Source organism: Galleria mellonella, unplaced genomic scaffold, assembly GCF_026898425.1.
Source record: "Galleria mellonella isolate WM207_F2 unplaced genomic scaffold, CSIRO_AGI_GalMel_v1 utg718, whole genome shotgun sequence".
Lineage (NCBI taxonomy): Eukaryota > Metazoa > Arthropoda > Insecta > Lepidoptera > Pyralidae > Galleria > Galleria mellonella.
Window position 1 is genome coordinate 757,289 of NW_026442143.1, and position 24,088 is coordinate 781,376.

Below are 24,088 nucleotides of genomic sequence, written 5' to 3' on the forward strand. Positions count from 1 at the left end.
AGACAAATGCCTCGAGACTGTAATTTCTAACCCATTCGGAATTATAGTTGTGAAGTATTTTATGGATATTTTTTGGTGTTTTCTACTCAATTATTCGTAAAGAGCTGAATGAAAGGAGTTGATCGTAAAAGCGTGAAAATTTGAAGTTGTATGTATTTTTTAATGCTAAATCATATTAAAATAAAAATGGAAAAATTAGTCAAAAAAATAAAAAAAAATTTTTGGGGAGGGTCACCCTTATCATTGAGGAGTATAAAAAATAGATGTTGGCCGATTCTCAGACCTACCCAATATGCACACAAAAATTCATAAATATCGGTAAAGCCGTTTCGAAGGAGTTTGGTAACAAACATCGTGACACGAGAATTTTATATATAAGATATAACTTTCTAGATATTAAGATTTTTTTTAAAATCATTTGAGTAGTTTTTGATTTTATTTAATTCATCCATTATAAACAAACATATAAAAATTTTTTATCGTTATGACATTAATATTCATGATAAATATTATAAATTCTGCCTAACTACTATAAGGGATATAGCATAAAAATAAAACGGATAAAAACCTCGGCGTATGACGGAATGCAATAATCATGGGTTCACGACAATCATCTAGAGGCTAGCCCGTTAATATTACTATATAATAATACGAAGACCGCCGCAATATCTAAACAGACGAAAATGACTACAAAAATCTCAAAGCGTGAGAAACGGTCCATCGGGCGGCAGTGACTCGCTTTTGTATGATATATTGCTCTAAACATGCCATTTAGCGCTTACTCGTCCAATCCTAAGTATAGTGGGGCAAATTAGAAAAAAAATGTAAACATAACATTGTACGAATTCAATAATTAGATTAAGTTTATAATGAGGGGGTAGGGGCTCGCGGCGACGGCGGGACGCGCGCCCGTCCCGCCTCGTGGCGCCTCGGGCGGGCCCGTTTTGACCCTATTTGTTTTAATTACCAACCAATGATCTTTAGGACAACAACAGCTCTTTGTGCTAGCCGAAAATTGGCCCTAATTGGCGGTAGGCTGCAACGTATCGAGCCGACAAAGTAGGGGTGGTAAGTTTGTGCGCACGCTCATAATGGATATAAGCTAAATCCTTTCATGAAAGTGAATATTAACTTTATAATTTCAAAATTAATATCTCAGTTGATTATTTTACAGGGATTCCTTTGTATACAAGGAAATGTGTTTGCATATTCTTGACTTTAAATTGATTAATAAATTATTTACATTTTGTGTCTCATGTTATGGAGCGGGAGTTAATAGCTACAACACAGTCACTTTGTGATAAACGTCGTTATTTTTTTTCTTAAAAAAAAAAATTAAAATTAAGCTAAGGCTCCCGAATAAACATATTTTTTTTATTTGCTTTTTTTTAATCAATATTAGTTTATAAATTAATATTATATTGCACTAATAAATAATTGGTTAAACCACTTATTTCTGACAACATTAATTTAGAATATGTGAAAAATAACCCAAAGAATTTTAATAGACTTACTTATAAGTGGTTAACTTGTAAGAAAGCCATACTTACATTGTGGTATTTTTCAAAACGCCATCACAAACGATATCATTAACCACAGCTGACGTTCCTCTAAAGATTCCTTGAATTTCATTCCCGATTTTCCCAATATTATAGAATACCCTCCGATTACCGAATCATCTGGTAAATGCTTGTAATCACCTCCGCGGTTATCGTTATTACCATGAACGTAGCTATTACTGAATTTAACCTTTTCTCGATACGTTCGGGAATCTCTTGTAATGGATTCCTTTATATGTTTATCGAGATATATTGTTTTAAACAAATAAAGGTCACTTCATATTTTTACATTGTTTTAACAATTGTGTGTTTAATATTTACTTTCTTTAATTATATGTTTTAATACAAAATATTTTACGTAAATGTTATTATTTTTGCACAAATTTTAAAGTAGGTACCTACCGCAAAATCAAAATATTAAAGCAACAAAAAATATGTTATAATTTATTTAAAAAAAATAGTTTGAACAGAAAAACGCATGAGCTTTTAATATGTAGTTGAATATAAAAAAAAAAAACTGTAAAAATAAATAAATTGCTGGAAATGGCAACTCAGGAATATTTTGAATAATCAAAATGATAAGTCTCAATCCCAAGTAATCGAATCTGTGATAGATAAAGAACAAGTTAACAATATTAAGCAATTGATTGTGTTTTAGTTATAAGCGTTCTGTTAATTAGTTTACTTATGGAATATTTTAAGTAAAGAAATAGATACAAGAATAATGATGATTACATCTCCTGATTTCGAAGCAATGTAACAAAGTTTCACTTATCATTAACAAAATCTTCAACTAAATTCACATGAACAAAATCCCACGGTCATAAAACTCAGGAGGTGAGAGCCAAGATCTCTACTAGCCTGAAGCAAACAGTAGATCCACTGCAGCAGCAATGGCGTCCGTTTGTGATAATCCAGACTACATCAACCCACTCATAAATTAAGCCACAGAAGATTCTAATAACGGTCATGCCAGTTGAGATACTGGAGCTGTTGAAGAAGTTAATGACGGCAATAATTTTGTGTAGGGTCTCCTTGGTGCTAGTGTCGGTGTGTACGGGTATGGTTGGTAGATGAGGTCGCACGCAATCCAAGCATTCAGAGCACGTGGGAAAGATGCAAAGCTGAGGCGGGGAGCCCTGGGGCAATGCGCTACAGTTGACGATCGCCACGATAAATATATCCAACATTATGACCACAGAGCAACTTGGGAACGAACGTGGGTGGATTTATGTGAGATCTATGATTTGAGTTGGCACATAATAATATTAGGTAACTGTAAAGGCTCATTGGTGCGATACAGATACAAGTAAATAATAATAGGGTAAAATTACAAGTATAATATAAATTAACAGTGAATACACGAAGAGGCAGTAATAAATGTTTGTCTGTTAATAAAGTAATACATAGGTAACTAACAAAATTACGTTGCAATTAAATAATAATATCAAATTGATAACTACATAGATTAAATTTCATTTTAGAAATGATAATATTTAGAATATTTTAACAATTGTAATTTAAATGAATTTATACAAATAATACTGAGCACTTAAGATAATACATTGATTACAGCTAATACCTTGTAATAATATCATTATATTGTTATTGAACACATGATAGCCTACTCTGTACACTTTCCAAAACGCTTCAGCTCGGGTCCAGGACCTGAGGGCAAATTCCCCAAAAAACTCCGACCGTGGGGTCAAATGTCGAACAATTTATTGCCTCTACAGTGAGGCGCTTAACCGTTTGGCTTTCGGTCTTCTTTGGGAAGATCCGCGAACCTCTAATTAAGGGGATTATGAAAATATTCACACAGGTGCATGGCACATCCCTAATAAGCGAGTTCGCTTAAGGCAAAAGTCGTGCAGGACCTTTGGGTTAACGTTTTGGGTGTTACTGCGCCAGGTGATTTGGTCGTTGTTTTTGGGTCGAGATAATCTAGGATCGAGTTTCCAGCGACTTTTTGTTTCCTTAGTTCTGGTAGTGTTTATTTTCTTTTTGTTTCGCACTGTCGAACCACGTAGGTGGGTGATGTGTACCCTTTTGTTAAATTATTACTTAATAATTGGTTGAAATTGTCAGTAGAATACTTATAATTTGGCAAAATTTACATCATAGTAGTAAATAATTCTCTTTTTGCAATATATTATAAAAGCGAATACTATAAGTTTCAATGTGTAATAATTCAATAAAACCTTCTTGCTTTTCCTGAAACGACTGGGTATCTATAACGATTCCTTAATGATAAAAGATATTTATAGATCAGTTTTCTGCTCATGAGGAGTCTGTGATACGTTTCTACTAGCCACATATCTCAACATTGCCCGTATGATTAGTAAATACAGTATTCTATTTTTATTTTATTATTTATAATTTATTGTACGCACTTATATTACATAAACAATTTGACAGAAGTAAGCAAATTAAACTCGCCTTTGTACGAGCTTAATTCTAAAAGAGATAAAGTCCAGCAAACCCAAAGTAAAAAAGAGCATCAATTTAATCCTATATGTTAAGTTAGAATATAACTTACTTGAGAACACACAAACACACACACCTTCACTTTGTTGTTACACCTTCGTACTGTGTAGTTTCTTTGCCAACTTTCACTCTTCAAATCTATAGCAATGCAAGCATATTAGCATTGCAGCAAAATAATGAGTCAGACAGAATATTCTTTCTAAACAAAGTCTATCTCTTATTGGAATTTTGTACGAAAGTACCTCTACTTGATATACTAGAACTTAAAGTACTTTACCAAGAAATACTTAAGCACCCTCATCTTGGTTATTTCAAATGATAACATTGATAACCTTCTATAAAGACCACGGTCTCCTTTTGTGCGATCGTCGTCGTGGCACGCGCCTCTCACATTAAAAAAAATATCTCAAAAGTACCATTTTAAACGGTAGTTTAGACCACCTATGAACGCAATCAGGCAGTTTATCTGTTAATTTAATATGTCTTTCATGCGGACGGTACTACACATGCGGCAGCGAGTGTTTTTGATGACTGTACTTGATGTAATTTAAGAATCGTGAGCGTAAACACTTTGTGACCAAATAATGGGTTAGACCACACGTTATTTGAAATATATTGTTGTTTTCTTTAAAACTGTATCTATAATATGTACCTTAATATAAAAGTATATGCTTATATATGTAAACAGTTTAATACAACGTATTAGATCTGCCAATAATTAGTGATTTAAAAGTCGTGCAATTAATAGGTACTCTAATAATTTGGATAACGTACTTATTTAATCATTATATCTATAAACATTAACACTTATATATTTCCACTATAATCTGTTGCAAAAAGTCTGACTGATAAATGTTCCAAAACAAAATTATATTATTTATTTTTTGGCGAAGGTACTCAATTTATTTGTTTGTGAAATTGACTAAGGATTTCATTTGAGATACTCATTCATTCAATTTCCGATATCTAATTAGACACTGTTTGTCTTAATCGAAAAATGAATGACCATCCACTAAACTTGATTATTTCAATGTTGTGAATTTACCGATGACTTATAATTGTTCGCGCAAGGACTGTATAAATATACATTTTGAGTGTATATTTATTATATTAGTAGAGTGTTCAATTTTATTATACAAGTCATACATACCTACGAACGTACGAAAAACTAGTACGAATTAAGGAATTATAAAAATAAATCAACATCATAATCTTTTAAAAATAACATATAAAAAATAACTACCTAGTGAAAAATCGCGATACAAACTATTAAAACTTCCATTCATAAAATGGTGCAAAAACTAAAAGTTCGCTCTCTGTATAATAGGTGGTCTGCCAAAAAGCAACCCGCAAATAAAGGACGCCATAATTTCTGACATGTCGAACGTAAACACCTCATAATTTTGACAAAGAATAACATAAAACAGACGGTCTTATTTTGTCGAAATATATAAATAAGTATTATACACCTGAAACACATTGATGACACTAAAACTCAATATCTAATTAATTACTTCAACAGTTGTTAATATATAAAATTAAATAGTAATTCTTTGAAAATGTCCTAAATGGCTGGCAGCAATGCAACTGGTGTTGTGGGTAATCATGGGCGGTGGTAGTCAGTTACCATCAGGTGAGTCGCATGCTCGTTTGCCCCCTGTGTTGTAAAAAAGAAAACGGTGAAACTGATTAGGTATTTATAATAACTCCTCTTTTGTGGAAGAGTACAAGTATTTTTCTAATAACACCAATATAATTAAATAACTCTGAACACAGTTTAATACAATTTCATGTAGTTACAATTTGACAGATGTCTCTCAGCGATTGTGAGTTCGTAGGTAGTCATAATAACTGCAATAAAATTATTAGTTTCTGGACGCAACTTTTACTCAATTTCATTGTCTATTCCATGGGTCACCTTTTCTAAAATGACGGTATAATGACCAGTTGTTTGATTAGTTTGCGGTTAGACAAACGGTCAATGGAGCCGAATGCATGCGCGGTGGCGCCAATAAATTAGTCACTGCCTACCGACCGACAGATTTTCTAAGAATTTCTAATATGTCATATTGATATTATTTTTGCGATTTATTAGAATATGTTCTGCGAAACTATAATTATGGATCCATTAAATTGTATTTTAATGATCCCAATATATTATCGTGAACAGTTTTCGTGGCCATTTAGTTTAGAAGTTTTCCATCGAAGACTTTTAAAGGATAGATACTCTAGATTATGGAGTTAGGAAGATCAGCACTTCCATATAGTATAGACTATCAATAGTAATAAATGTTGACTGTCATTTTAAGTCGTTGGTAAGCAGCAAAAGTAGCACAGGGAACAGTACAGAGCCTTGCAAGACCCTGGTATTAATTTCCATGCTATCGAATTTACTATGGTCAATAACAGTTTTAATGTACCTACCAAATAGCTGGTGACTGGGTGGAAAGGGATTGTTAGCAATGGAGTTTCACAGCTCCATTGCTAGTAAAATGCCCTATTAGGTCGACCTCCACGTGGTTCCCCCTGGAAACCATCGTGAACAATTCTTGTTGAATTCGTTACGATGGGCTAACTGACCTGCTTCATCCTCACCTATCATTCTTTACTGGTGCCCCGCCGGTGTATACCGATAGCACGGGTAGGGTTACCATTCCATTATCACCCATTAAAAAAAATTACTGGTGACTCATTTACCTAATCCCTTTAAGAGTTCATATGATAACAATTTTGATAGAAGATGTAATGGTAAATCCGCTCGAAAGCATATACCATGTCTAGACTTACAACAAAACAATAACATGGGACCATCAGTGTATAGAGTACTTCATATATCATTGCGCTCTAGGCTGTGCACTAAATGATCACCAATCGATTGATGATGACAGCGAAAACTATATTGGAGATCGTTTAGTAAAATATAATCTTTCTATCACCTTTAAGAGAAGGGAAGTAATAGCAATAGGTTTGTAGTTTGATGGGCATCATTCATTTCTCTTTTTTAGGTGCAGAGTGGTAACAATTACCTATCTATGAAAGTTACAATATAAATATATTGTATATAGTATATGCGTATATAGTATATAGTTACATCCGCAGACAGGATATGATTTTTAAAATGTATCAAAAAGTTTTCTATAATACTTTTACATTATTTATAAATACATAAAATACAAGCCTATTAAATGTCATTAATTCAAAAATGTTTTCAAAAAAATTTTACGTGTTCGCCTTGAAAATTGCCACTTACTACAATTATTTCGTGATTTGTCATCCATATTTCTCAAGGATACCATTAATAAATCTTACATTCACACATTAAAATGTCACAAACCATACATTACTGTAATAAAATCGTCCATTTGTAATTCTTTATGTTGGCAAATAACATAGAACCCAACGGAAGGCACGTCTATCGAATTAAAACACAACAATCGCTTCACCGCAAAATCATCATATAACTCCAAATCCTATTTCTATATCATTCGAATAACATAAAGGACTATTATAACCGCATTTGCTCCCAAATTTAATAACTGGGCCAAACTACACAGCACATTTTGATCTTTTATAATTATACGTCAGTTTTAATAACGTCGATTCTTGGTTTACCTGGTTTTACTGAGAACGCTTGTCAGTTGATTCTGATTGAGAGATTGTGTGGGAAGGTGGCCTATTTTATGCCAGGACCACACGGCCCTACATACAAGGAAACTAAAGTAGCGTATCTGCAGAATACCCCTATATTCACCCTAGAGTGACTTAAGACGAGATTTCAGGACATTTACTGATAAGGGCATTCTCACATTCGTTGGTAGGGAGTTCCAAAGACTGGCCGGAGGTGATGATGATAACCATTAACTGTTCACTGCTAAATAGGCCTCCATCTATTGGGGAGTTTTGACAGTAATTGCCACGCTCGACAGGCGAATTGGCAACCGTAGTTAGACTTTGGCGACGTTTCAAAAGGGATGCTGCTGCCCATCCTGCGAGCATTAAATTCTCTTAGTTGCCTATTCTATGATCACACGGCATAAACTACTTACTATATATGTATAATACAAGAAACTATAGTAAACGAGTCACTATTTAAAACTGTATGTCGTGCGAGCTTAAAATTGTGTTGGTATTCAGTCTACCACCATTACATACAGTACCTCAGTGATAGTATTTATGAAACATAGCAAACGAACACAGCTGAGTTTTCAAAATAATATTTTTTTTTATGACAAGGCATACGAGCAGGCGACTTACCTGATGGTAAGTGATTATCGCCGCCCATAGGCACCCACGACATTAGAGAAATTACAGGTGTATTGCTGGCCTATTAGGAAGGAATGTGCTTTTTTCTTAAAGGTTTTATTGTCGTATCTGTTCAGAAATACTGCTGCTGGAAGTATTTTTTTTAATGCATAATAATGGAATGGTAATCCCGTCTGTGCTAACGGTACACATCGGGGTATCAGTGAGGGATGATAGGTGAGAATGAAAGTAGTTAGCCCATCATGATGAATACACCAGGAATTCAGCACGATGGTTTTCTGGGGGGACCACGTGGAGACTAACCTGAGAGGTTATATTGCTAGCAATGGGGCTAGTAATTTGTATTACTAAAAATCCCTTCCTCCTACTGCAGGGAGTTGTTCCATACTTTGATTGTGGTTGAAATTGATTGATTATTGAACTCTTCATAAAGTACGCATACTATTCATATGACGATAGAGTAAGATTTTTTTTAACAGGATTTTTTTTAATACAACATAGAAATTATTGCCCGATATGAAATTATAATATAATAAAAAATATATTGACTGATAGAAAGTGATAACAGTTAAATATAATCACGAATAGTATCACATAAAAAATACATGGAACTCTATTTAGAATACTTCAATTTACTAATAAAAGTTATTTGGAAGAAATCACTTTAGTGATAAGGCTGTCCATTATTTTATTATTGTGACTTATTTTGTATACATTTTTTAATCTTTTAAGTTTACTACTATAATAACTACTATGGAGGGGATAATAGAAAGTATTTATCAATCTTTTTAATTATTTAAACTTTATTACCCAATAAAATGTGGTACAAAAACAGACTCAATACTCGATGGTAAAATGGATGGTAAAATAAATAATAGACTTAAAAGTCTATTATTTATTTTACCACTCTTTCGTATACAAAATGTTGTAAGAATGGAACAAAGCACATTACATAAGAGTGCGTAACAGTCTCTAAATAAAACTCTGAACCGAGCTGCATGGATAGAAGTAATATCTTTTTCTTGTTAGGAATGATCCTTACCCAGCATTATGTTTTTTCTTATACCATGTGTGATTGTGAATGGTCACTGTAGCCTATGGACGCCTGTAACACTAGTGTCACGTGCACGTTATCAACTCTGAAGAAACCTTAATACACCCTTTTTGTATATGAAGGTAATTGTAGACGTAAGATGTCTCTATTGATGCAAAAGTCGATAAAACAAACTCGTAAACAATCCAATGTCGGGTAATCTTTGAACCGAACGTGTTACCTACATCCCCTGTCAAACGCATCACAAAGATTGACAAGCAGGCGTTTTAGATTGGTTATTTTATACAACAATATAAACTGTTGTTTAAAAATCAAAACGCCATTCAATTTGGAACCGTAATGTTATGAAAATACGGTAAATTTAAATTTAGATCAATTCTATTATAATCGGTTCATTGTGTAACGGTCTTTACTGACATAGACACGTCAAACAAAAATTGGAAAAGGGTGAGCTTTAATAATTGTTATATTTAGAGTAGTTAAGATTTCTTTTGATTTCTATGGAACTATTAGAGAGATTCCACTGCGATTTTAATAATATAAAAAGGTGTAATTTTATAATTTGTGTTGTTAGTTCATGGTATACCATTAAATGTCCATCCATCAAATTATAATGTTATATATATACCTTAGGTACCTAGCAGTGGATAATTATGGTACAATAATTATTTTGTTATAATCAAATTAATATAGGTCTAAAATAATAGGAGGAGGAGGGAAATAATGAGCTGGACAGAAAAAGTAACGAACGTGGAAGTCTCGAAAAGGGTGAATAAGAAAAGAACCTTAATAAAAACAATAAAGAATAGAAGAGGCAAAATGCTGGGCCACCTTATATGATATGACAATTTTTTAAAGAGCATACCAGGAGGAAATATAGAGAGCAAAAGAGGAAGGAGAAGATCGAGAAATAATTAGATAAGACAGATAAAGAAAATACAATACTAGATGTTATGTCGTATAGGAAGGTTAAAGATATGGCCTGGAATAAAATGCATGAATTATGTTAATTGCACCAACAAGAGTAAACTCTCAAATGAAAAGAGAGAGAGAGAGAGGTCTAAACTTTATAGTTGTAAAGGACATGTATCATATTTAATAAACTTGGTTTTACACACATTTATTCATATATATATATGTATATGTGTATGTATATATGTTAAATTATGAATTCATAATTATAGAGACTAAAAATCAAGCATTGAAGATGTCAAGTGCGCCATTTACACTAACTAGGTGTATTCATGTTTAATAAATAAACAAATCTTAATCATGGCAAAGAAGTTTTAGGAAATTGGCAGAAACAAGTACCTAATGTTGTAAAAATACTACTGGAGTTACTAAAATTATATTTTCAGACCCCAATAATGTCAGTGTGTATTTTACTAATTGTGTTGGGACATACCGTAAAATAGAATATATGTAAGTACCTACATATTATAGTTAAATCTCGTTTTCATTTATAACGCGTTTTCTCTAGTTAAAACTATTTTCTTTCTGAACGCCTTTGTTGCAATTAGAATTTACTGACGATCTAAAATAAATATTAGTTTAAAATAGTTTTAACTAGACAGAACGCATTTTATTAAATAATTTAATTGGAAATATTATGACCGAAGAATATTTAAAAAGACAATTTGTTAAAACAAATAAGAAAATTCTTTGAGAAATATATAAAAATAAATTTTTATATGTTTCTTAAAGAATTTTCTTATAATATATATATATATATATATATATATATATATATACTTCTTTTGGTATACATTACTACACATTAATATTGTTCCTCCATTTTATTTATATGTTTTTATTTTATTCAGATATTTTTGTCTCTTTCTTTATATATTTATTCTTTTGTAGTAATTATTTTAAATTAAATGTGCTAATGTAAGGACAATATATATATTCTTTTTCAAAGCGTTCTTCGATTTGTTTTAATGTAACAAAATAAGTCTAATTAATACATATTTAAAGATGCATTAATTTCGTTAAATAACAATTAGTTATTATAAGAAAATAATATAGGATCAATACGATAATAAACCCTATCGATTCCAAAAGAACTATCAAAATCAATTCATAATTGACATACATATTAATTACGCACATATACATAAATGTAAATGAATTCAAAAGTAACTCCGCTTTGAAGTCACTTATAAAAATTATATTTTATTAAAAGAAATGTTTCAGCGATGCTGATATATATCTAGTATACCTAATTGTTTGAACTAAAACATAATGTAATGTTTTAGACTCCATCAAGGTACATTGGTACAGTTCGTAAAATTATGCTTTATAAATTAAGTAAATTATTTTTTTCCCAACGCAGTCCGTCTCTCTTCAAAGTGAACTTATATTTCAATGACTCTTATTGTCTTATATTTCTTGCCTCTCTCTTGTCAAAAATAACCTTGATTGCTCAAAATTTTACTTGCCAAGCGTAACGGTCGTGTATCATATTATTTATCGTACATTAGCTATTGTGTCTGCTTTTCAACACTGTTGTGGGTGCGACGGGGTCTCTAATTGGCCGAAATGAAACCTATTATCCGCATGATTTGTGATGATTGACAGCTGCCAATCAATATCGCGTGAGTTTCCCGCCAGGTGGCGCGTGCAGGGTGTAGGATGGGTTTCAATTTTTGTGTTTACGCTGTTTAGTTTTTAGTGAAGTGACGAATCAACTCATTTGATGTTTATTGCTTTATAGTTATTTTTATTCGAATAAATTTATCATAATTATAAATTTATTTATTTCTATATTTGGTACTTAGACAATTAATAAATACTTGCTGACGTTATAATATCCTATTATTAATTACAAATTTGAACATAAATCATCAAATTCACAATCAATATAACTTGGTCCAATATTGAAAATACCTATTATTTATTTATTTTAAGAAACAAGTTTATAAACATAGACCAATAGATAAATACCTTATAGTTTAATATACATATTTAAAAATATATAAAAATTATATAATATTGTTTACATTTTGGGTCGGTGATATTATGCCTAACTTTTTTAAGTGCTGCCATGTATTCCATAAGCAACGTACATTAGGTTACAATCTAAGAGAACTAGAGTTTGTTTTAAAAAAATATTCTCATTTTGGTTATTTTTCTGTTCTCTCGAATTTGATGAATTTAGAAATCTTCTGTTTGTTAGCGAACCATAGCGTCATTGATTTATTCAGTTTTTGACCACCCATCCATGATCTGTAAGAATTTTAAAATAACTTATAAAAACAAAATCATATTTAGTTATATATGACAATAATATGAAGTTTAACGATAGCTACCCTTTGCTACAAAATTTCCAAATGATACTAAAACGTAACATTATAAGAACCGAATTTTATGGAACAATAAATCAAGCATCAAAAAACAAAGGATTTCAAAATGTACCGAAACGCTCGGAGCCATAACATAAATCACAGTCAAAAATAATCAGTATAGAACACAATTATATCATCTAAAGTTGTTATAAATCTCTATATAATGCCCCAAAAGTTTCATTTGTGCTACTTCAGGTGGTCGTTACGTTGTAGTTGGCTTGAGGGCGAATGCAATCTTCATTAGATGGCTCATTGTTCTACGAACAAAAACTTTGTAATGGCCTCTTAGCTATTTTATATTTTCAAGTTGCACGAACGTTGGCATGTTTATAATCAAAGAATATCAGCAGAAAGGAGTCAGCATTAGTGAACATAACAACATCTAATGCAATCTAAAGAATACAAAATATTTTTATATTTTGTAAAGTTAAAATTGAAAATTTATTAAATCACTCATATTTAGTTATATAAGTATTATTTATTTAATTAAATTAATAAATTCCATTCACATACCTACGTACCTTTTTTTTATACAACTTAGAATGGCAAACAAGCTGACGGCCCACCTGATGGAAAGTGGTAACCGTCGCCTATAGACATGAACAGTACCATGGACATAGCAGAATACGAGTATACTGTTTCGCTCACGATACCCTCCCATGCGTTGCCATTCCTGAGGACTCAGATGTTATTCCTCTGTACCCAGTTAATTCACGTCATATCCCACCCTTCAAACCGAAACACAGCGATGCAAACAACTGCTTCACGGTAGAAACACGAATGGGACAGAGGTACCAAGCAAACGACTTTTATACAAAGTCTCTCTCTGGTACAAATACCTAGTAAGTACCTAAGAAGGTGTAATATAATTTCCCATACACTTTATTTTTAGAAATTTATTAAACTACTTATACATATAGGAATCTTATTGCTATAATGTCATAATTAGTGACTGTGAAATAATATAATATTATTTTGTTATTTTCTTTGTTACTAGCTTTTGCCCGTGACTTCATCCGCGTACCGGGATATAAAGTAGCATATATCTTTCTCCATTTCATATAGGATGTGTATGACAAATTTCATATAAGTTGCCAAATATACTTACAATCACATTTATAATATAAATAATAATTTCACAGAGTATTTGTTAAATAGATATTCTAAGGTTTATATTTAGTTATTACGTAATATTACTGCTTCTTAACAATAGTATTTTCTATTATTTACTACTGTATATCTTTGCTAACCTAAATTTAATTTTATATCATACAAGATTACTTTCTTTTCAAATTATTTCACAATATATTATTGTCGGTACATTCAAAAATTTCTATTAATAAATTTTAATAAAATAATTTATTGTAAGTATAAAACATAGTTGATGATTTTACAATTTCTAATAGATAATTGAAAGGTCGAGCTACCGTTGGTAACTATGAATTAACGAATCGGTAACTGATTGAATACAACTGCTTGAATTAACTATAAATCAATAAAATGTAATAAATCAAGCAAAGCATCAATCAATACGTCGCTGCATCTCTCCGACAGTGAAAATCACTTGAAATATTACTGCTGCGGCTCAAAATACCACTTTAATCTCCAGCGATTTATTTTAATTGGGGTAAAAGGAAAATATAAAGTCGAGGCGATTATTCGATTGGATAAATTCGAAATAGTCATGGGAATTCGCCGATTTGAACGATTAGAGCACAATCAGTATGAATTTGTTGCAATTTACATTGACTGCGAAATTGGTTAAACAAAAGTTAAACTTCAATCATCAATCAGTAACCGACTCAATTTAGATTCTTCCCAAACGTTTCTGTCTTTTGTTTTTTCGAAAGTGTAATCGGCTCTAGCAGAGTTTTAGGAAATTGCTGCAACATCCTTTGAATTAGAAGTAGGTAGGTAGTTAAATAAGTTTAAAATATTGAAGGATAAAATAATAAAAGAAAAAAATGGTCTGACTATATTTGAAAATACTTTTTTTATGGCAGCCTTTATACGTAGATCTTCAGACTCGGAATCTCATCATGGGATGAGACTCTGGTCAACAATCTATCAGTCTTTATGAATAGATATTATGGAATAAATTCAAATTTGATAGCTAAGTATTATTTCAAAACCTTCAATCACCGCATTCTTATTCTATTAACAGATGACATGAATTTCAGAAATTGATTAAAAGTCACAAATTTTGAATTAAAAAAGACGGATGTAAGTGTAAAAGGACATACGAACTAAGAAAGTTAAATAAATGCCTGTAAAAGAACCAGTAGCGACATCGCGTTGTGACAAGTGACATTTTGAAGTTCGAAAATTGGTAGCTAGATGGCGCCACTATTCTTAATTGTAAGTATTAAAATTAATAATTCATAAATTACGTGTTTGACGATAAATAACAATTTACAACAAATTATTTATCATAATTTTTTTTTTAGATATTTATAATTTTATCAATATAATATAGGAAATTTTAATAAATGAATTAATTTTAAACTTTTTACACTTTTTATTTTTCCACAAACCATCATTGGTACTAATTTGGTATTTTCTCCTTATATAATTTTTTTTTTTTGCTTTATTCTGTCTAATTTAAACGGAATAAATATTAGACTAAAAAACTATTATATTACCTGTTTAAATATTTTTTTTTACCTATATTGCTAATTATAAAAATAATGAGTAGGTAGACATATTACTTCAACGATATTTTTCAACAGATACACAAACTGCTGGGTATCTCAATACCTAAATCTAAACTAGGCTAATAGCGTTTATCTCTATAACCATCTTTTCACAACCCAGAAACAAGTTTGCGCCGTCTACAAAATTACTAGCATCAAAGCCCATAATTATAATTAATATCGTACGCTACATTGGTATGATTGTTAGCATTGCATGAACTATGATTGTGGTGCCATATATGGTCAAATCTCCCTCTCTAATGGTCGAATGGACACGCCAACATAACTGTTAAGTAGTGTAGCGTGCGATATTCCATTTAATTGGTAAAGCTATGTTACAGAATCAATGTAATCCAATTTTGATATGAATTTCAATTTAGCTGATGCTCATAGCAGACGAATTAAGGCAACTAACTGTACTTGTTATAGGTAATTTTGTGAATAGCGTTACAAGCACTATATACATACATATTTATGGATTTAATGTTTTAAATTCATTTGGAATTAAAAAAAAATTGTTAATATTGATATTAAATGATACACAACATTCTAGTAGTAGTAGTATTTTATAATATATTTTTAATCAAATCTGTTCTATTAAATAATATTCTTTGACAAGTACTTAATTTGAAATAATATGTGAAGAAATAAGAGTTGTTGAAATACTTTCATTAAATTTTATCTTTAGTAGAAATAAAATTATCATGAGGTTATGTTCAAATATTATTTATTATTGGGAAATAAAACAAGTTTTGATACTCATGCTTGTAATTTGCAATATAGTCTGTCTATAAGTAGCCTCGTTGACTTATCAGCTAATACCGACTTATAATAATATTTACAAATATACATAATAGAATTAGAAGTATCTATATAAACTGTGCTATTAAAATTTGAATAAGTACATTCACATTGATTTGAACATGATCTGAATGTTGTCATAGCCAAACAATTTGGATCGAATTCACTTAAAACAAAGGTAATACTTTTCGGTAACTTTAGTTAACCATTACTTAGGCCTAATTAAAAAAAAAAAAACTATCACAATAAATAAATCTCTAAGACAATATAACAATAACTTTAAAAATAATAATTTCAGTCTTTGTAATATGAAATGAAATATCTTACTAATTTAATGTCAGAATCTAAAAAAAAAACAGTGCAAAAACAGCAAAACACAAAGTACTTGAGGAAGAACGTTAGATTATGATATAAACTAATGCTTTATGACAAAAATGAAAGTTATAAAAAAAGAAACGTCTAATCTAAATCAGTCGATGAGATACTTCTTTGGCAAATTATAAATACTATTATATTAAAAGAATGACTAAAATAAATCAACCAATTTATTAGACTGGATATAATTAGGTCTGTCAGTATCATAAGGCTCAATTATGAATAATATATATGCTGTATTCACATGTTAATAAATTGGCTAAGCCTATTTTAGCTAAAACTAGATTTTCTAGACCGTATTACAATAAATAAAATTATCGTTTCATAATGTCTTCTATGGAAAACCCTAAACTCCTTTTAGGTACTTCTACTGGTGAATGATGAGGACTTATTAAAGGTTGGTGCTGTTGTGAAGATGGTACTGGTGGCGGAGAAGGTTTATGTGAAAGATCTAATAGAGAGTTTTCTGAGACATGACTCGTCGAGGAAACTTCTTGGCATCCTTCAAGATGGTCTAAATGATGCTTGCTTACATCACTGTGTGTTAACAAATGTGTCTTTAAGTTAGATCTTTGGTTAAAACTCTTGTTACAGACGGGACACTTATGTGGCGATTCTTCCATATGTAGAATTTTGTGCACTGCTAATGTCCGTGACTGACAGAATCCTTTGCCGCATTCAGTACATTTGAAAGGTTTCTCTTTTGAGTGGATATACCTGGAAATATAGACAACAATTATAAACACAAACTTATCACTTGCAAAGGCGAAAAACAATCTTTTACATAAGCTGTGTAAATAACCATATAAATAGGTTGACCTGCATCTTAATAATGATAATGCTGATTTGGAATTAAAATTCAGGTATTTTTATAATAAAGTTAATATTATAATATACGGTGTATGTGAGAATGTAAAAAAAAAAGATTTGTCTCGTAAAAGCGAAGAAATATAACGTGTAATTTGTTCGTCGGCGGAGCAAGACAGATATGGTGATCGTAAAGAATCGAACCGGTTGGAGAGCGCGTGCGGCCGCCGCCTCGCGACCTCACAAAAAGGTTTACACTTTAAATTTTTTTTTCTTAATCTCTTATCGTCAACAAAGACTCGATAAAACATATCCTAAATCACGTTGTTGTTATTGAAGTGGAAACATTAAATCAAAGTACATGGTGGATAATACTTAATTGTTATCTGATAGTAATTAATATTTCTATAACAGTTTTTTACGTTATCATCGTTAAGAATTTAAAAAATTATTTAGATAGAAGTACATACATTAACTTACATACCTATGATCTCTTAGATGATCTTGCCTCCGAAAAGCTTTACCACAGATATCACAGGAATACGGTCTTTCATCTGTATGCGTCCTTTCGTGAATTAGAAGATTATAGGATTTTGTGAACTGGCGATTGCAGTACTTGCAAATAAATTGTTTCTTGGGCCTTGTACCAGGGACTCCCGGGGCTCGCATGGGTGGCGGGTTCCTTCCTGGCATTCTTTGCGTCATTACTCCTGGGTACCTTAATGAATGTTGGTACAACGCAGCATTACGTATCCACTGGTTGACCAACATAGCGTGGTAAGGTGTCGAGGGTGGTAGCGTCGCTACTTGAGCTTGCACGTAGGCTGTCATTGCTGGGTGTGCGTAGTTCGGTACTGGTACTTTTTCGTAAGGATAGAGCGTTTGCATTGTTGGTCTTGGGTAAGTCGGGTAAGGTTGGGGCTGTGGAGGGGTCCACGCTGGTTGGTGCCGGGAAATAACAACAGCGGGAGGTGTATCGTCCGTGGGCGTATGTGGTGGTGTCGGCAAAGGTGGCGATGTCCGTTCAAGCTTCACTAATGCCTCAATTGGAAAATCTGGAGGATAGCCTGTGGAGAAAGGAAATTAATTTTTTATTGCACTGTGCATTGAGATAAAGTTAAAATATATATGTTGTATCAAAAGATTAACAATCTTATTTTCCATTAATTCTTTTAATGTCTATTTATTAATATAAGTACTTAATGAGCAACGTTAGAATTACTAAAATATATTTACCTATGCGAAGCATTGGAAAAAAATCTTGGATTAATATAATGAGATTATTACAATCAAATATAAATATATAAAAATAAAAAAGAGACAATTAACTCAAGTGATGTTATTTTATTTACTTAAATGAAAATATACTTCACAATTGTATTGATATGTATAGTAAAAATACTTCTAATCAAGACCGATGCTAATCCATGATCCAAAATACTATGACAAAAAAAAATAGTAAAAATATATCTTTTAATACTTACTGTGATTTTCCTCTATATGTTCGTCTTCCTCTTCTATATTTATGTCGTCAGAACTGTCCACACTGTATGGCTTATCTTCCATTTCCACTAAACAACAATCCATTCAAGCTTAACACTAGGGCACTGTACTCAGCACTTTGGTATCACTGGCAAACCGGTTTGTGTCAGGAACTGACAACCGGCTGGCGAGAGCGCGCGGAGCGTTATGAGTTTGTGTGCGTTCGTTATCTGGGTTTGCGCTTGCGTCGCGGTGGGGGGAGGAGATCAAACGAGCCGCACCGTGCGGCGCCTGTATCGGCTCCCGAAGCAGCAGCACACGCCTCTTAAGAGGCGGAGCTTACTGGGCACTGCCTTCGGAATCGATCGGCAATGATCGCAAATCGGTACAACCATGATAATGTTTACTTTGACACGATCCTATCGCAACTCTCCCCTAAAGACTGTTGGAACTTTTCCGCAGCGACTAACAATAAGGTTTGTGCCGTTTCGAAATTAGTTTTGCTGGGTAACTCGATGCAAATTTTTGATGACACAGCGTCCCCCAGTGAAGCTATTAGGTGAACGAATGGCTCTCGTAATTTCGTTTCGTAGGCAAGTCTTTGTGTATGTGTAGTATGGCTTTGCGCGGTGTCTTTGTAATTTGTTTGTGTTAGTATACATACGATTTATATGTATATTTATGCACAGCAATCTATTGTTATGCTTATTTAGCGACAGTGAAAGCTGAATCAGTAATCGCAGTCTAGATTAAATTGTTTAATCATTAGGTGTTTTACCGTCATTATATAACAAGACTTGACTTATGGAATTTATTATATTAAATACATCATTTAAGTAGGTGTATGTGAGTTACTTTTTGTTACTTTTGTTATTAAGTAATTTTGTAATTAATTAATTAAATATCATAATTTTCATGAAATTTCAAAGTTTATAATATTTATTAATTTTATATTTATATTTATATAATTTAGGTCGATAGATGATTATCCACTCCTGCGCTATCGGTAAACGCTGATGGGACACCAATGAGGGATGATAGATAAGCATGAAATCACGTCGGTTAGCCCATAGTGACCAATATAACAAGTATTAATCACGATAGTTTCCAGGGGGAACCACGTGGAGGTTGATCTGACAAATCTTGCTCCAAATTCCAAAATTTATAACACACCTTTTTTTAATAGATGATTATCTACTCCTGCGATATCGGTAAACGCTGATGGGACACCAATGAGGAATGATAGATAAGCATAAAATCACGTCGGTTAGCCCATAGTGACCAATACAACAAGTATTAATCACGATAGTTTCCAGGGGGAACCACGTGAAGGTTGATCTATAAAATCTTGCTACCAATAGGGCCATTAGTTACTTAAAAGTGTTTGTAAACATATTCATTTGAATAAAGTTAATTTGAATGTGAAATTGTACCAAAGTATAGAATAGTTAGTCATGTTAAAACCATAATTGGTCCATAAAAAGAGGACAAATATTTTCATCATAAAGGAGAATGTAGCCTATTTTATACTGGCTAGATGACTTGGTACAACGTTTTACGATCAGTTTTTCTAGTTTTTGCCTTAATTTTGAATTAATATATTATTTTGTTCACTTCATTCCTCGCAGCTTCTTAAAGAGGAAAAGAAACAATATACAAAATAAACGTTAAGGTCCAAACTATACAATATTCATTCGAAATACAATTAGTATATCGATACACTGTCTCTATCATGGATAAAAAGAATCTTAAATTAAAAATGTAGAAGTAGTTGAGACAAAGTTTAACACAGTCTATCGATGTTGTTTTGAACTACAAAACCTATTAACTACCACTAAAACTGTACTACTAAATCTAGAAACGTAAAATTTTTATTGGATTATTTGAAACGTTAACGATGCTAATAAATAGATTTTGAATTTTTAAGGTATCCAGATAATAGACTGTACTGGATAAGTCTGAAATCACAATACAAAATGATAAGCTCATAATGATCCTAAAAATTCTCTAGGAATTTCAACTCTACACTTAGAAATCTAGGAACACAAAATAATTGACCAAAAACCCAAGTCAAAAACTCTAGATCATACTTGTCAAGATGAGGTACCGTTCTTGGGATTGTAAAGTATCACTCCATACCATGTGTATATTTTGAGGTGGTGCATCTTTTATATTTATCATAATACACGAAACAGGGCCTTACTGACAAAAAGACCGGGCCATAGAATGCCCTAAATTTTGGCTGAACAAATTAAGGTTCCCATTGTCTCGACAAATGAAGAAAATACACAAAGAGTACAACGAGTCACAGATAAAAGTGTAAAGTAATCTATTATCTTAATTGCTGTAATTCAGTAGTTACAAATGGGTTTTTATAATTGATTTCAGCAAAAAAAAAATACTATACCAAGTAAGTAGTTGAGAAATATTTTTCTTGACACGTTTTATCTCCATAGTCATCTGATTATGAAACTTATATGGACTGTAATAATAAATAACGTCGAACGAAAAACTACTTAGATACAAGCGAAATACCTGCAAAAACGCCAAAAATATATTACGATTCTAAGGATTCAAAATAAAAAGGACTAAATAATATCACAAAGGTGTAACGAATATATAGAAGCTGCTAGTTTTTGTTTCGTGTATAAATTTCATTAACAGTAGGTAGATACGAGTACTAGAATATACTTTTTGACTAGCACGGTTCTAAATTTTAAGAAAAATATCCAGTTTCATGGATAAATCATTCTTTCAACTGTCCACTGCTGAACATAAGCCTCCGCTTTGGGATTATTTGCCAGTAATTGCCACGCTTGGCAGGCAGATTGGCAACCACAGCCAGACTCTGCCTTTAGAAATGTTTTAAGAGGGACCCTGCTGCCAATCCCTAGCCCTCCCTTAGCTCTTACAACACCTACGGGATAGAAAGGCGTGGCCTTTTATATCCCGGAACCACACAACCATGCCAGGACCACACGGCGAACTCAACAACTCCCTATAAGAGGAAATGAAATGAAATTTATTTGCTAGAAACATTGTAGAAAAGGTGTTGCATTTGTGAAGTTTATAAGATGTCCATTATGTTTCGCCACATCAAATGACATGCAAATATTAATTATTGGATTTATCCATTGGCTATTTTATACATGTGCATTATATATTTAATTTTCAATTACATATACAATAAATCACTATTAGTACGAAGTGCCACTTTACGTACGAAGTACGAGGATGATTTTACCTCCATTTTAGCCGTTAACTCTCCACTGTTGAACATAAGTCTTTCTCATAAAAAGAGTTTTGACAGTAGTTGCCATACTTGGCAGACGGGTAGGGCAGGCTTTTAGAGATGTTTTACGCTGTTGCCCATCTTCTACCCTTAAGTTTCTTTAATCGGTTTTTACGACTACCACCACATCAGCTACTTAGCCGGGGGAGAAGGAATTGTTAATAATGGGTTCACCCTAGTTAGCTCTTGTAGAATTAGAGATGGGCTAACTAACCTGACTTCATCCACCTATAAATCAAAGTCAGGTGGGGTTAGTATTGCATTTTCATTCCATTAAAAGGCGATCTGCTTTGTGTGAGGTTTTTCTTTTTTTTTTTTTTCTTATACTGGCATACTATACTTTGTTCCCTTACCTTCTTATTTATAAAAATGTCAAACCGCTCATAAACTCATTTTAGTTATTGAATTGTTTACTCTTTCTTTGATGCTAAATTCATTAAAATTTGAAAGAAAGCGCCAAAACAGTGTAGTATTCAAGTTAAAATAGCTTTGCAGAAGATGTAATTGTTTTATGAATAAGGGAAGTTAGTCCTTTCATACGATGTTCTAGAGATGAAAAGAATGAAAAATATCCTTACTAATTCACCATACAAATATGAGGAATAAGTTGTTATTATTAGAAAATTACTATAATTATACATTTATAATATTGTTATAATACATGCCTGACCAGTATTGCTGTTTAAGGCATTTTTAAAAGTTTATTTATATTTGTTTTCTCCGTACAATCAAAGAGTGGGTTAGAATTTTATAGAAACAGGTAGGTAGGTTCAAAGATGTTTTCTCTCACAAACGCTCTGGTTATAGAATGAGCTCCCTATCGAGGTTTTTCCAAGAAACTACAGATTTTTTCTACTGAAGTTCTTCAAAAGGTGGTAAAGAGGTTTCTTCAGAGTCGGCAACACGCGCGTAATACCGCTGGTATTGCAGGCGTTTATAGGATACAGTAGTCATTTACCATCAGGTTGGCCGTCAGCTTGTTTGTTATTCTAAGTTACGTAAAAAAAACTTTGCACCGTCAATTATATTTTTTGTCTACGGTCGACTGGTAGATAATGCCATGTGGTGTTAAAGGTATGCTTGTTTGCCACCTCTGTGGTATAAAAAAAAGGTAGATGGATTTACTACAATAAAAAATATACTAAAATATTAGTGTATTTTTAAAATATAATGTTGCTAACACAAGTTAATTATTTTGTTTAATAAAATAAATTTTCTATTTCGTTCTATTCCTATAATTACTATTTATAATAAATATAAAATTATAACATGCATAGGTCACCTACTATTCGCCGTGTGGTCCCGGCATAAAATAGGCTCCCTCTTTCTTTCCGGTAGGTGTCGTAAGAGGCGACTAAGGGAACTTATTGGTCGAGGGATAAACATTAGTGTTCCTCTTTATACATCACCAAAGCCTAACTGCGGTGGGGGGAAAGGGATTGTTAGTAATGGAGACTGAAAATCCCATTGCTAACAATATACCCAACCAGGTCGACCTACTCGCGGTTTCCCCTGGAAACTATCATGACTAGAATTCCAGATGGATTCATCATGAAGGGCAAACTAGCCTGTAGGTATTCATCCTCATCGATCATCCTTCACTGGTGCCCCGCCAGCGTATCCCATTAGCGCAGGCGGGGCACCATTATCATTCCATTTTCATCCTATAAAACACAAAAAGCCTCTTTGCGGTTGCCAATCTGCCTGCCAAGCGTGGCAACTATTGTCAACACCCCCAATAGGGGGCAGTCTATGTTCAACAGTGGACAAATAATGGCTGATATGATGATGATAATGATGATGACAGGTTATTATAAAATACTAAACATTTTTAATTTATTCAAATGTTTTAAACAATATTTATAAATACCGAACAGCTTTTAGTAGTATGTACACATATTTTTTTTTAATTGATGACAATGGAATGA

The 24,088-nt window shown here is 32.3% G+C and overlaps 1 protein-coding gene across 1 annotated transcript; it reads right to left on the bottom strand.

Moving 5' to 3' along the window:
• Positions 1-16,134: 16,134 nt before the first annotated feature.
• Positions 16,135-19,083, bottom strand: LOC113515931 (protein odd-skipped-like). The gene is made up of 3 exons (XM_026900225.3): positions 18,871-19,083; positions 17,871-18,453; positions 16,135-17,296 (listed from the first exon to the last, which is right to left on the bottom strand). Exons 1-3 carry the CDS (start codon positions 18,971-18,973, stop codon positions 16,894-16,896), a joined length of 1,089 nt encoding a protein of 362 aa, XP_026756026.2. The 5' UTR covers positions 18,974-19,083; the 3' UTR covers positions 16,135-16,893.
• Positions 19,084-24,088: the final 5,005 nt, after the last annotated feature.